The sequence below is a fragment of the Netta rufina genome, assembly GCF_964035555.1.
Source record: "Netta rufina genome assembly, chromosome: 18".
In the NCBI taxonomy this organism is placed as follows: domain Eukaryota; kingdom Metazoa; phylum Chordata; class Aves; order Anseriformes; family Anatidae; genus Netta; species Netta rufina.
In genome coordinates, this window is record NC_140142.1 from 13,249,225 (window position 1) to 13,264,709 (window position 15,485).

At 52.3% G+C, this 15,485-nt stretch overlaps 1 protein-coding gene and 1 pseudogene across 2 annotated transcripts in view; one reads left to right on the plus strand and one right to left on the minus strand.

Moving 5' to 3' along the window:
- Window positions 1-828: 828 nt before the first annotated feature.
- LOC311216530 (olfactory receptor 14C36-like) overlaps window positions 829-15,485 on the minus strand; it is a gene marked incomplete at both ends in the record, with an annotated part of 36,678 nt that continues 22,021 nt past the window's right edge. Inside the window, one exon of the mRNA XM_084298059.1 lies at window positions 829-1,470. Within this exon, the coding sequence (XP_084154185.1) occupies window positions 829-1,470 (642 nt within the window). The remainder of the gene's footprint in view (window positions 1,471-15,485) is intronic.
- Window positions 2,614-12,873, plus strand: LOC311216663 (olfactory receptor 14A16-like; annotated as a pseudogene). Its single transcript has 3 exons — window positions 2,614-2,677; window positions 9,677-10,139; window positions 12,374-12,873. The product of its transcript is annotated as an olfactory receptor 14A16-like (transcript).

Below are 15,485 nucleotides of genomic sequence, written 5' to 3' on the forward strand. Positions count from 1 at the left end.
GTATGACAGAGCACAGTGTGAGAAGGGAGAGAGTACAGGCAGGGCTGTGAGGGACAGCAGCCTCTCATATGCCCTTGGTGGGCAGAGATATGAGCAATGGCCAAACAGCCATCCCAGCTTTTCCCAGCTTCCCCCCAATTCTCCCAACTCCCTGCTCTCTGCCCACCTCCCTGCCCTCATCCCAGCCCAGCCCAGCAGCCCAGGCTGGGGTGCCCAAGACAGTGCCCACTGCAGGCTGCTGCAGGGCTCTGGGCACTGCCACCACAGCCCCAGCCCCTCTGAAGGGCACAGCAGTTCCTGGGGGCACAGAGAGCTCAGCGCCACAGAGGGAAGCATCCGAGGCAGAAGCATACAGAGGTAAGTGTCCCCTGCTGTGTCCCCTGCTCTGTTCAGCAGCAGATCCTCAGAGGCCTGCAGCCCCTCCGTGCCATCCCTGGGGTTTCTCAGGTAGCTCCTGCTATGCCAGGGCCAGGGCAGCCAGGCCCGAGCTGCTGCAGCCAGAAAGGGTTTGCTGGTCTCATTACTTCCTGATCAGCTGAGAGTGGGTCGCAGACAAAGAAGTTGTGGCTTCATTTATTTTGTTTAAATACACAGAGAGTCTGGCTCCTCGTTTATGCAAAGCCTCAGGGTCACAAAAGATATGTTGGTACAAGGGGATGAAGAACAGCATTTCTTTGCGGAAAACAATATCACAAGGGGAAATGAAAAACAAAACAAATTAAATCCATCCAGAAGTTAAGACAGCTTGCTCTATCATTACATAAACTGTAATTTATCTGAAGAAGAAAAGAAGCAGTTTATAGCTGCAAAAAGGTCCAGCCAGTTTCCTCAGCACATCCTTAAATATCTCCATGACATCACTTTCCTAATGGCATTCATGAGCTCCTGGTTCCTCATGCTGTAGATGAGGGGGTTCACTGCTGGGGGCATCACCGAGTACAGGACAGTCATCACCAGGTTCAGGGATGGTGAGGAGATGGAGGGGGGCTTCAGGTAGGCAAACATGGCTGTGCTGAGAAACAGGGAGACCACAGCCAGGTGAGGGAGGCATGTGGAAAAGGCTTTGTGCCGGCCCTGCTCAGAGGGCATTCTCAGCACAGCCGTGAAGATCTGCACATAGGAGAAAAGAATGAAAACAAAACACCCCAAAACCAGAAAACCACTAAATGTGAGAAGCTCAATTTCCCTGAGGTAGGAGTCTGAGCAGGAGAGCTTGAGGATGGAGGGGATTTCACAGAAGAACTGGTCCACAGCATTGCCTTGGCAGAGGGGCAGGGAAAATGTATTGGCAGTGTGAAGCAGAGCATAGAGAACCCCACTGCCCCAGGCAGCTGCTGCCATCTGGGCACAAGCTCTGCTGCCCAGGAGGCTCCCATAGTGCAGGGGCTTGCAGATGGCAACATAGCGGTCATAGGACATGACAGTGAGAAGAGAATACTCTGCTGAAAAGAAAAAGAAGAAGAAAAAGACCTGTGCAACACATCCTGCATAGGAAATGGCCCTGGTGTCCCAGAGGGAATTGGCCATGGCTTTGGGGAGAGTGGTGGAGATGCAGCACAGGTCAATCACGGAGAGGTTGAGGAGGAAGAAGTACATGGGGGTGTGGAGGCGGTGGTTGCATGCTACAGCAGTGAGGATGAGGCCGTTGCCCAGGAGGGCAGCCAGGTAGATGCCCAGGAAGAGCACGAAGTGCAGGAGCTGCAGCTCCCGTGTGTCTGCAAATGGCAGGAGGAGGAACTCGGTGATGGAGCTGCTGTTGGTCATCTGATGCCTCTTGGACTCAGGGTCTATCCAAAGACCAATGGACATGAACTTGGTACCTATGAAAGGTCTTAAGATGTTCTGAAATCCATAGTTTAGTTCACATGCAATACACCTGTAAGACAGAGGGGTCTGTTTATCATCCTGCAGCAAAATTGTGAGAAACAAAGTTGTGTTTTTGCAATAGAGAATTACTTTTCTGTATTCCAAGGTAGTTGTGTAGTCATAATAAGGAGGAATGCTAAGTAGAGAAGTGGACAGTAGAAGGCCTCACTGTTCCAAAATACGGTAGAAGCTTGAGAAAAAACATGATGAGCAGTGAGAGAACAGTAAAATAAAGATCACAAGCTCTCAAAACATAAGAAAGGAGAAAAAAAAGGGTTGAAAAAAAGAAAAATTGTACATATATGGTATAGAGGAGCGTCAAGTAGCTTGTGGACCTGTAGTACTCAGCCAATGAGGAAACAGGGGAGATGATCAGGTATCAAGTAATAGGGAATAAAAGGTTAGGATTTGTTTACTAAAATATGCTCCTAATTGACAGAATGCCCGCCATTGCAATTCAGAATAAAATAGCTTCACAGAAGATCCTGTCTTAAGAAAGTTATTTGAGATGTTTCTCAGAGAATAACCCAGGGACACCATTGGCTGTCCTTAAAACAGAGTGACCTGAACAAAGCCAGCTCATTTCCCAGCCCTACGCACCGCAGTGTCCAGAGCCATTTTGGCTAGAACAGATGGTCACTTTGCTCCCAGGGATGCACCTCCACAGCAGGACTCAGTATTCTGGTGTTTGAGATTTTGGCTTTATTCCCACTGCCAAGAGAGTATGGGGGGAATACTAAGGGCAGGATGGATGGGAGGGGAAACACAGAGAAATGCCCCAGTGTTCCAGCTTTTGGAGGCAAGAATGGGAGTGAGAGATGGGCACCTGGGGGTTCTCTTCCTCTGAGGGTCCTGCTGCTAAGGGACAACACAGTCAGAGACCCAATGATTTGGGGGCAGAGGCTCTGCTGGATTTGAGCAGAGACCACGCAGTTGCTCTGGGTAAGTCATCTGCATAATGTGGATGTAAGGAAGGTGCCAAAATCTCCCCTACCACGAAGTTCCTGGGATCAGCTACCTCTCACTCCCAGCCCATAGCTGTGAAGCCTGCAGCTGTCCCTGCCTGCAGCTGGGTCTCTGTCCCCACGCCTCCTGCCTGCAGCTCACAGCCCCCATCCCACCTGCTGGGTGCTCAGCTCTGCCCTGCAGACACCTCCTGGCAGCAGGGCTCTGCCCAGGGGCAGTTCGCTGGGGGCACATCCTAGAGCCCAGGGCACACAGACACTGCTGACACTGCACGGGTGGTGGTGGAGTTTTCTATGGGCTGAGCCACAGGAAAGGGATTTCTTGTAGTCCTTGTAGTGCGCCTTGTGGAGTCTTAGTACTGTTAGACTTCTCTTTGAAATAACAGCATTGATTTCTATTCCCACTAAGACAAACAAACAAACAAACAAAAGAATGCAGAAACTCAGCAGAAATGCTGAACCTGAAGCAGCTAATTCCTACCTTAACTTTCCTCTTGCAAAGTCCCCTTGGATACACCCTGGTTGTGCTGTGGATCCATGAGCAGGCTGCCCCAGGCAGCAGCCCCCTACAGCAGCAGGACCCTGCCCTGCCGGGGGGGCTCCTTCCACCCGCAGCTTCTCCCTGCAGCGCCCTGGGCAGCTCCCCGGGCAGGCTGAGTGCTGAGCCTGGCAGGCGGCAGAGGCCCTGCCCCGGCACACAGCCCCTGGGGCACAGCAGGGACCCTGCTCTGCACCACAGCCCTGGCCACCCCTGCCTGCACCCCCGGCTTCTCCTGCCTCCAGGACTTGCGGCTGCACTGCCCTCCAGCCAGAGACTTACCAGGTGCAGGGCTGGGAAGTCTTCTCCAGCAGGGAGCTGTGGGCATGCTGCCACTTCTGCCTGCCTTTAAGCACTGTGTCTCTGCAGGCAGTGCCCCCAGCCCTGCTGCGCTGTGCAGAGGAGCTGCTCCTGGGCAGAGCTGTCTCTCTGCAGCACTGCCCGCTTGCCAGGAGCTCCCCTTGGGCCCAGGAGCCCGGCCCAGCTCAGCAGCAGAGGCCCAGCCCAAGGCCTCCCTTGCTCTGCCCCCCACCAGGCTCCCTGCACATGGCCCTGGGGCCGCAGGGGAACCTGCTGGGAAACAGCCTGAAGGGATTCCTGGGCTTCCCTCCCTCACTTGGGTGCATACACTTCTCACATTTCTTCACAACCAGGTTCATTTCCCCTACCAGAAAATTAATTAGCTGTAACAATAACTTCTTTATGTCCCACTATTAGTTTGGACATGAGTTCATGGTGCGGGACATTTCTTCCTCCTTGTGGCCAGTTCCAACCTTCCAAGACGCACTTTTTGTTGTTGTTGTCATTCTTTTTTTTCTTTCCTGCTCTTCCCTACTACCAAAGAAAGCAACATCAGGGTGGAAACCCCTCCTGAAGTAGGTATCCCAAAATATCAGCATATTTGCCGCCTGTCAACCAAGCAGACATAAGTCACTTCACCAACATCTTCCAAGCCATGGGTCTGCTGCTGGCTTGCAACATCTTGTGTAGACACAACCAAGCCTTGTGCCTTCTGTTGTCCAGTCATGGACTCAAGCAGAAGGGATGTGACAACCCATATTCGGACCTTCTTTTTGTCTGGGTCCTCCTGGGTATGTAGGCAGAAGGGATCCCATAGTCAGCATGCCAACCAGGTGCCTTCTGCTGGCCTAGCAGGGCCACTGCCAGATGTCAGATGAACAGTACAGATCCCAGGGAGAAGTCAAGGGTGAACTGTCAGCTACTTCAGGCAGAAGTGACCTCACAGCCCCTTTCCGTGACATGTTCCTGCTGTTGCCCTATCAACTGCAGGGACAGAAGTGACCTCACAGTCACTGCCACAGTCACATTTCTCCTGCTGGGGCAGGAGATCCTGAGGCAGAGCTGAGCTCATCAGAGCATTCCCACCCATCTCCTCCTTGTGAGCTGATCAGATCCATGGCCCCTCACATTCATCTTTGAATGCCATGTGACTGCACAGCAACATCATGGTTCATGCCCTGTCACAAGGAGCAAGGCACCTAAAGCAAAGGGTTGGGAGAGACGTTGAAGGTGAGGAGGTAAATACACAGAAAGAGGGGCCTAGGATGTTAGCTATTCATGTATGGGAATAGGGCTTACCTTTCTGGGTTAGAGATTAAGCAAAGGTTTAGTGGGAGGGTTTGGTGTTCTGCTTAGGGTGTCAGTTCTGTGGTTATGTTATGTTATAAAGCTCTTTGCTTTAGGGTTTTGTTTAGGGTGTTTCTTCCAAGAACTCTAGGGTTAAGTAGAGCATTTTAATGCTAGTTTTAGGGGCAGGGATCAGCGTGAGCAAGACAGTAAGGATAAGGGGCTATGGGCTGAGTTTTGGCTTCAAGGGATGCTTTGGGGTCAGGCATAGGAGTAGTGGATTCCTGTGTGGAGTAGCGTTTAGGTTTAGGGATAAAGATTACAGGTTAAAATAGGGCAAGGGCTTCACATGACTGTTTTAAGACTGTTTTATGGTAGGATCTACATTACCTGAACCCTCTTACCTTTTCAAAATCGTTAAGTTTTGCTGGCCAAGCTCCTCTTCCCTCCCATAAATCTCACATCTCTCCTGTCCAGCCTTCTCCTGACCTCCCCATATCGGTCATCTTTTTGGGAGCAGGATTCTCATGACATTCAAGATACCCTGAGGAGTATCTGTCTCACTTCTGTTGGCTAATCTGTTCCTGAGAAAGAAGCAGCTCCTAAGCCAATATGGAGCACCCTCCACAATGTGCCAAGCAGCTCTGCACCATCACAAATGTGTGTGTACTGCCTACAATTTCAGTTCCAGAATGGCTCCTATAGATGCAGGGTAACTTATCCCAGGCCATCCTGTATGCTTCAGTTTCCCTCTTGCATCTTGGAGGCAGCGGCCCCCTCTGTGTAGAAAACAGAAAGTAGTCCTGAAAGATGACTTTAGGCAAAAGCTGAGACCTTGGACATGAAAACCCGTATCAAAGACCTCTTCCCCTACCTGGTAATTAGGAAAACCAGATCTCACAAACTATGTGCAAAGCAGGTGCCTTCTGCAGGCCTATTATGGACACTGGCAGATGTGAGCGTAAAGGCACAGATCCCAGCTAGGAGTCAAGGGATGGCCAGTTGGCTACTTCAGAAAGAAGTCAACTCACAATGTGCTTCATAGACACTGACTTAGAACTGGATTAGGAATTTCTGAGGCATCGCTTACCTCATAATACCATACCTACAAAATACCCCCTTTTTGGCCCAGGACCTGCCCAGGTAGAAGTAATGTGGTTGTGATCCTTCCAGCCCAAAACCCTGCTGCTGGATTCCCAGCCGCTCTGACACACAGGAGCCAGTTCCATGCCAGTCCTGGGAGGTGCTAGGACAGGAGGGACCTTGGAGTTGCCACCACTGTAGAGAAAACTGAAAGCTGCCCTGAAGGGGCATTTTAAGAAAAAAAGTTGAAATCTCTGACAGGACAACCAGAGATGTTGCTCTGAAGAGTGAGGGGGCTGTGATGCTCGGGGCACAGGGCACTCTGCAGGGCTGTGCTGGGCAGGCTGGGAGGCAGACCCAGCTCACGGGGTCACTGCCATTGCCCCAGGGCAGCAAGGAATCACTCACCATACTCCTTTGCTGGGGCTGCTTTGTGCCCTGGGGCTGCAGAGCTGCAGAGAAAATGGACACTTCTCCATCAGCTCAGCTTCACACAGGGCCCTTCAGCCTTGCCCAGTCCGAGGACTTGCCCCCTCCTCCTCCATCCACAGACATACACGGGTTTCCATTTGGGGTCTGAGGCAGGATTTTAAGGATCTGCTAAATCCCTGAATTTCCTTGTTTCTCACAGCCTTCACACAAGTCATTTTCCTGGCCCTCCCCACTGGCCAGCACTGCCTCTCAGGTGGCACTCAATGAGCCTTCAGTAGGGGCTATGGGCTTCCTCAGTTGTCCTGCTGCTTATTAACATCTTCCTGCCTCCTTCCTGAACTCAGAGGGAGCCTTTTTGTCCAGCATGTGGCCCTGCACTGGCTGTGGCTGGGACGGAGTTACTCTCTGCAGAGCAGCCCCTGTGGTGCTGTGCTTTTGATATATGAGCAGAGCAGTGTTGGTCACCCACGGCTGTAGTCACTGTTTCTGAGCAGTGTTTGCACAGCATCAAGGCCTTCTCTGCTTCTCACTCTGCCCCACCATCGAGTGGGCTGTGTGTGGGCAAGAGGCTGGGAGGGGAACCTGCCATGACAGCTGACCCAGCCTTACCAAATGTACATTCCATGGCATATAACACGGTGCTCAGCAGTACATATTGGGGTCAACTTCCCAAGACAAAGCTGAAAGGGTTGTGGTAAATGAGGCCACATCGGACTGGCGGACGGTCTTTAGTGGGGTCCTCCAAGGCTCCATTTTAGGGCCAGTCCTCTTCAATACTTTTAGAAACGATTTGGATGCAGGACTAGAATCGATCTCCTCATCTTAGAAACGATTTGGATGCAGGACTAGAATCGATCTCCTCATCCACATCATCACCCACATCACTCGATCCCCTCATCCACATCATTGATGAAGATATTGAAGAGAACTGGCCCCAGTACTGGGCTCTGGGGGACACCACTAGTGACTGGCCCCCAGCTGCATTTATCTGCATTTACCAGGACTCTTTGGGCCAGTTTTTAACTAAACTAAGCGTACACCTGTCCAAACACTGAACAGCCAGTGTCTCTGCAGAATGCTGTGGAAAAAGATCTCAAAGCCCTTACTGAGGTCTAGGTAGACCACATCCAGAGCCTTTCCCTCATCTGCTGAGAGCATCACCTTGTTATGACTGAGATTTGATTTGCCAAGCGGGACCTGCCTTTGATAAACCCATGCTGACTGGGTGTGATCACCTGGTTGTCCTGGAAGCATTGTGTGATGGTACTCAAGATAATCTGCTCCATGAGCTTCCCCGACACTGAGGTCAGACTGACAGTCTTGTAGCTCAGAGATCCTCCTTCTGGCCATTTTGTAGGTGGGCATCATATTTGCTAGTCATCAATTGACTGTGAACTCCCCTGATAGCCAGGACTGCTGGTAAATGATGGAAAGTGGCATGACAAACACTTCTGCCAGCTCCCTCAGGACCCTCAGGTGGATCCCATCTAGCTCCATAGACTTGTGAACATCCCCCACGAGGGATGCCATACGAGCAGTGGTGCCTGCTCACCAGCAAACAGACCAGCTTCCTACAGAGCTGCTTTATGAGGAGCATGGCCAGCAAGAAAATCTGAGTTATACTCAGCTCAGATCCGGTGTGACATTACAGGAAGTGTCTACAGGCAGCAGGGAAAGATGTGCAGGTCTGGGAGTCCCTTGGACAGTCTGGTGTGCAGAGGGGTAAGGGCTTTGGCAAGACTGAGAGTCCCAACAGGACTGAGGTCTTTGCCCATGGCTATGGCTGTTGTCTCTGCCACTGAGGTCTATGAGGAGACAGTGTACAGTTGATGCACAAGGGCCTCATTGCCTCCTTGCCCCCACCCATGAACCAGGCAGGGGTCATACCATTCTCCTACACTTGGCCATGCACATCCCATCTCCTACTGCCCCAGGAAGAGCCCCGAGCAAGGTGTGAAGGGAAAGGATCTCTCTTCCTAGGGACCAGGGGTCAAAGGCCAGGCCCTTGTCCCTGGTGAAACACATCCAGCTTTTCTACACCTCAGTGTGCCTTGACATTGTCTTTCTCTATTTGTCCTAACTGCCTCCAATGTTTGGCTCTAATGAGCTCCAAGGGAGGCTATGTCAGTGCCCTCAGGGGGACATTCCAAGAAACCTTCACCTGACTTGGACTTCTTGAGAGATTTCTTCAATTTGCTCTCAGTGCCTGCATTTTGAGGTCTCATCACCAAAGCCACCAGAGGGGTGATTACAGTGCTTGGGCTGAGCCTCTGCTGCTAAGCTGGGCTGGGCTCCTGGGCCCAATGGGAGTTCCTGGCAAGAGGGCCCTGGTGCAGAGAGACAGCTCTGCCAAGGAGCAGCTCCTCTGCACAGCGCAGCAGGGCTGGGGGCTCCAATAACAGGTGGCATGCAGAGAGGAGAGAAGGAGAGAGGGGCTGGAGGCAGTTGAGAGTTGGAGGATGCTGAGAGCTGACTGGAGGAGAAATCTGCACAGCCCTTGACAAGATAAGTCTCTGGCTGCAGCGTCGTGCAGCTGCAGGTCCTGGAAGGGTCTCCTGCAGGGTCATGTTTCTGGGAGGGCAGTGGGCAACGCAGTAGGCTTTGAGAGCCCTGCTCGATTGCACTGTGAGGTGAGGAAGTCTGGCAGGAGCCCCTTGGAGTGCCCTAAGCCAGGTGCCCCCGGTCAGCCCAGAATACCCTGCCCTTTCTGGCCATGCCGGGCTTTCTGTCAGCTGCCCCTTAGCTCCTGCAGCCATGGAAAAGAAGAGAAGCTTCCAAGCTCTGTCTGGCTTGCTGTGGCCCTCTTCCCTCAGCAGCATTCTCCAGTCTTCCAAAACCTATCTTAAGCATTATAGGGTCTATTGGGATAAAATAAAGCGAAGTTTTATATATATATATGGGCTTTTATATATATAAAGGCTTTTTGAGGTAGCTCAGACCTACAGCTCAGGTCTGCTTTCAAACGAATTATTTGCAACTACACAGCAAAGCTCCTTCATCTGACAATTGGACTGGACTTGAGTTTTCCCCATAGCAGCCCCTGCTATCAGTGGCACTCTGAGCCAGCAGCAGACACAGTTCAAACGAGAGTTGTAGAAAGGTTCTTCAAATAGAAAGGATTGAGCTGGGAGGTGCTTGAAGGCCTACAGCAGGTTTTCCTCAGAGAGGTCTGTTCTAACTTTTTCTGCCTTTTTCTCTCCAACAGAGAGCCGTGTTCAATGTCAGAAAATAACCAACAGCAGCTCCATCACTGAGTTCCTCCTGCTGGCATTCACAGACACACGGGAGCTGCAGCTCTTGCACTTCGCACTCTTCCTGGGCATCTACCTGGCTGCCCTCCTGGGCAATGGCCTCATCCTCACCGCCATAGCCTGCGACCACCGCCTCCACACCCCCATGTACTTCTTCCTCCTCAACCTCTCTGTGATTGGGCTGCATCACCACCACTCTCCCCAAAGCCATGGCCAATTGCCTCTGGCACACAAGGGCCATCTCCTACACAGGTTGTGCTGCCCAGGTCTTTCTGTTTGTCTTCTTGATATCAGCAGAGTATTATCTTCTCACCGTCATGGCCTATGACCGCTACGTTGCCATCTGCAAGCCCCTGCACTATGGGACCCTTCTGGGCAGCAGAGCTTGTGCCCAGATGGCAGCAGCTGCATGGGGCAGTGGGGTTCTCTATGCTCTACTGCAGTCTGTTAATACATTTTCCCTGCCCCTCTGCCAAGGCAATGCTGTGGACCAATTCTTCTGTGAAATTCCCTAGATCCTTAAGCTCACATGCTCACACTCCTACCTCAGGGAACTTTGGGTGCTTATGGTTGGTATCTGTTTTGCATCTGGGTGTTTTGTTTTCATTCTTTTCTCCTATGTGCAGATCTTCAGGGCTGTGCTGACGATGCCCTCTGAGCAGGGGCAGCACAAAGCCTTCTCCACGTGCCTTCCTCACGTGGCTGTGGTCTCCCTGTTTCTCATCACTGGCTTTTTTAAGGGGCCTTACCTTAAGCCCCTCTCCCTCTCCTCCCCAACCCTAAATCTCGTGGTGGCAGTTCTGTACTCGGTGGTGCCACCAGCATTCAATCCCCTCATCTACAGCATGAGAAACAGGGAGCTCAAGGGTGCTTTCAGGAAAACAATTTTGTGGCTGTTTCTGAATCGTTATATATTTCCCATCTTTCTCCACAAATGACTTCCTGGTTATGGTTTGAAGTCCCGGTACTCGGTACTTGTTTCATTAAGTGTACTGCTATTTTTATCTGTCCTGGTTTCAGTTATAACAGTGTTAATTTTCTTCCTAGTAGCTGGTAGAATGCTATGTTTTGGCTTAGGATGAGAAGAGTGCTGATAACACCCCGATGTTTTAATTGCTGCAGAGCAGTGCTTATACTAAGCCAAGGACGTCTCAGCTTCTTGCTCTGTCCTGCCAACGGGCAGGCTGGGGGTGCAGGAAGAGCTGGGAGGGGACAGACCCAGGACAGCTGACCCAAACTAGCCAAAGGGGTATTCCATACCATCTGACGTCATGCTAAACAATATATAGGGGTAGCTAGCTGGGGGAGGGGGGCCGGACTGCTCGGGGTTAGGCTGGGCATCGGTCAGCGGGTGGTGAGCAATTGCATTGTGCATCACTTGTTTGTCCATATTAGTAGTAGTACTATTATCATCATTGTATTATTATTATTATTATTATTATTATTATTATTATTATCATTATTATTATTATCATCATCATCATCGTCGTTATTATTATTATTATCGTTATTATTATTTTCCTATCTTATTAAACTGTCTTTATCTCAACTCACGGGCTTCACTTTCCATTTCTCTCTCTCATCCCAGAGAGGGAGGGGGGAGGATGACCGAACGGCTGTGTGGTGTTTAGCTGCTGGCCGGGTTAAACCACGACATTATCTTTATCTTTAGTGTCATTTCCATTTATTACTTCTAAGAAATAATCTTTTTATTCATCCAGCATCTCCTGAGGTATTAAACTGCTCTGTTTACTCTGCACAGTTTTTCCTTCCCAACATGTCAACTTCGACTCTCCTTTAGCATCTGCTTAGTAAAACAGGATCTCTCCAATGCACTGCCTGAAATCCTGCCTCTTCTTTCAACGCTGGTGTCAGCAATAGGTCTGAGCATTGTGGTGGTTTCACACTGATGGGCAGCTGAACACCACACCACCCTTTAACCCCTGCTCCTGAAAGGTACAAATGAAGAAAACAGAGTTGGAAAGGGCTGCAGGGTTGAGTTAAGGGATGGGGAGATGACTCATCAGTTGCAGTCATGGTATAAGCAGACTCTGTAGGGAGATTAATATATTTACTAACCTTACTAACAGACTGGAGCAGTGAGAAACAAAAAGTGAACTAAAAAGATATCCACCCTCCTCTACTCCTCTACCTCCTGTCAGCTGTCCAAAGCTGCAAGTCCTGGGCTGGGATGGGGACTGTGTCTCTGGACAGAGCTGGAGGCTGCTGTGAGAGCCCTTCCTGAGGGTCCCGCTGGGCTCAGGGGACAATGGGGGAGCCAGGACTCTTGGGTCCTGATGCTAGGGCTGCCCTGAGCCCTAAGGCTTCTTCGGTCACTGTTCTGCATGTCCTCGTACAGGGGGACAATCCAGGGCCAGATTTCCCTGGGAGATATCAGATCATGTCCTGGGTGCTGAGATGCCATCCTTGGATGGCCACAGCTCTGGTGCTGAACCCTTCCCATCTCCCTGCTCTGGTGCTTTTACTCTGGTGTTGAACCCCTCCCATGTTCCTGCTGTGGTGGTTTTACTCTGCTAAGCAGCTGAACTCCTTTACAACCTGTATCTAACTCCTCCTTCTCAAATGAAAAAGGGGAGAAAATGTGATGAAAAGAGCTCGAGTAGTTTCTGGGTGTGCCCAGATGGCAGCAGCTGCCTGGGGCAGTGGCTTTCTCCATGCTGTCCTGCACATGGCCAATACATTTTCCCTGCCCCTCTGCCAAGGCAATGCTGTGAACCAGTTCTTCTGTGAAATTCCCCAGATCCTCAAGCTCTCCTGCTCAGAGTCATTTCTCAGGGTGGTTGGGCTCATCGTAGTCAGTGTCTGTTTATCATTTGGGTGTTTCATTTTCATTGTTGTTTCCTAAGTGCAGATCTTCAGGGCTGTACTGAGGATACCCTCTGAGCAGGGCCAACACAAAGCCTTTTCCACATGCCTCCCTCACCTGGCCATCATTTCCCTGTTTATCAGCACAGGCATGTTTACCTACCTGAAGCCCCCCTCCCTTTCCTCACCATCCCTGGACCTGATGATGGCAGTTTTGTACTCGGTGTTGCCTCCAGCAGTGAACCCCGTCATCTACAGCATGAGGGACCAGGAGCTCAAGGATGCAGTGAGAAAACTAATTGGATACATGCTTCTTCATTATTAATAATGGATTCACAATCCTAACAGGACTCAGAGCGTTTGGAAACCTATTAGGACCATAATAGTTTCTTTTATACGATTTTCTGAAAGTTTTGATTTTGATTTAATGATTATATTTGATGACGATATGCATTTTTTGTTTGTTTGTGTCTAATCCATTCATATCATATAGAACCAAACTTCCTGTGTAGATAAAGACAATAAATAATCCAGCAGAATTTCATTTATTCTCAGGTGTCATCTCTTCCCATCTACTCTGAAGCTGGGGGAGCAGCCCCAGCATGCTGGAGGAGCTCAGGGCCAAGAGCCCAGCTGCCACATGGAGGAGTAGCCCCAGTGGCCTTTTGGGGCTGCCCCTCACTGCCCACTGGGCTCTGCCTCTCTGCTGCCTTCGGGTTGGGGCTGCTGCTTCCCTGGAGCCATGGCCATGGCTAGCAGCAGGATGTGGCCTTTTCACTGCTGCTCTCTTTTGGCTTCCACAGTGTGCTTCTTGTGTGCTTGCTTGGGTAAGCCCTGAGATCTTGTGCACCTTGGTGACTGTCCAGTTTTCTCTGCAGTGACATCTCCACCACATCTCTTCACACCTCTTCCAAAGCTGATGTCAGGAATACACCCAAGGAGCTTCTCCATTGACAGGCCTCTTGCTTTTCTGGGCTTCACCATGGTTCAGAGCCCCAGCGTCATCACTGCAGGACCGAGGGCTAGACTGGGAGTACGTCCTGCTTGCACATGGCTTAGCAAACAGTAACTGGCCTTTGACTTACCTGCCAGGAACTGTCCCACTAGACCTGAAGCTGATTGAAAATGGCATCCTGTAGAGGAATCTGGAACTGCCAGGAGTTGTCAGGGGAACTCTAGGGACAGTGTGTGAGTCTGGGTGGGCAGTGAGTGGTTCCTTGTCTAATGAGTGACCATCTAAGGTAGAGTGTCCCAAAGAGAAAGGAGAACCTGAGGAGCCCATGGGTTAAGGAGGGCTCTGCAATGCCCAGAATGGCTGGGAAGAGCCAGCAGGCAAAGGTACCCAAGAGTTCAGTGTGGTACTGGAAAGCTTCTATGAAAAAACATGATGTGGATCTAGTTCAGCACTCACCTCCCCTTTGTGCCCTCAGGGAACACTGATGGTCCTGCCAAGCAATGCCCTGTGCTGCTGAGCCATCAGGGCAGACGGAAAGGGGCTCAGCAGCACAGATCCCCACAGAGTTGGGTCTGCTGCCCAATGGGAGTAGCAGGCGCAGTGGGAAGCTGCCAGGGGGTCCCAGGACGCCACAGCCCCTGGATCTGCAGAGCAGCACCACCAGCTCAGGGCCCTGTGGTGAGCACAGGAAGGGTGAGCACCTTGCTGCTAGCAATGGCCAGCCAGTCCATCATGGGCACACCACTTGGGCAAGGCTCTCTGGGAGCAGGGATGGTCCCGGGGAAGAGCAGAGCAGCATTTCTGGGCCTGAAGTGAGGTGTAAAGGAGAAATAGAAAGCTCTTTGTGCAGGTCCCTGCTCAGGGCACCCCTCACTGTGGCTGGGCCAGGCCTCTTGTGCTGGCCTGGGGAGTGGGGCTGGTCCCATGGGGCACAGGCTCTCTGTGCTGGGGACCTCCCAGGCAAGAGAGCAGGGCTCCTGCAGCTTCATGGATCTCCATTTCCTGAGCCATGACTGGCCCCAGCCTGGGGGCTGCTGGAGAGGCCCAGAGCCGCCTTTGTCTCAGCAGCTGCGGTGCCTTGCGAGGGGCTGGGGCTGTGGCGGCTGTGTCCAGAGCCCTGCAACAGCCTGCGGTGGGTACTGCCCTGGGGCCGGCCCAGCTGTGCTGGTCTGGGCTGGGGAGAGGGCAGGGAAGTGGGGAGAGGTGGGCAGGGGCTGGTCTGGTCTGGGCAGTGCCAGGCAGAGGGCAACAGCAGTGCCAGGGAGTGGTGGCAGCATGCAGGGGAGGGCTCCCAGCGGGGTTTGGTGCTGCAGAGCCAGTACTGCATGAAAGGAGCCCAGAGCTGCAGGGGTGGGGGAGAGGAGGCCGCTCTGGGCCCTTGCTGACCTGGGCAGAGCAGGAAGGGGGCCGAGGGCATTCGTCCCCTCACCGCAGCCTGCCAGGACCTGCAAGGCACTCATGGAGCATCCAGGGCCAGGCTCTGCACTGTGGCCACAAGCCCTGCCTGCCCTCCTCCTGCCATGCTCTGTGCACTGACTGCAGTAGAGGGGACCCCCAGCCAGCCCCTGCATGGGGTTCTGCCACCCACCTCGCCCTGGCCCTCTCCAGTGCCCTCCTTGCTGCTCTTTGATGCAATCCAGGACCTCCCAGTGCATGCCAGCTGGCACATCTGCTGAGGGCCAGCGCGGGGCAGGGAGCTCAGCATGGCCCTTGCAGCCCCCTGCCCTGGGCCTGCCTCTCCCCTTGGCCTCAGCCCTGGCCTTGTCTCTGCTGGCAGGAGCGCTCTTGGCATGCGCTTCCTGGCCTCCCCTCGCCTGCGCACAGCTGCTGCCCACTCAGGCTGCTCCCACAAACATGTCCTCACAAGCGGCAACACTCCTTGGGCTGCTTCTCCTGGCCTCCCTCACCGCAGTGCCTTGACTCCTTGTCTCTGCTGGGCCCCACCATCCACACCCAAATGTGTCCCTTGGCTGGCAGCTCCT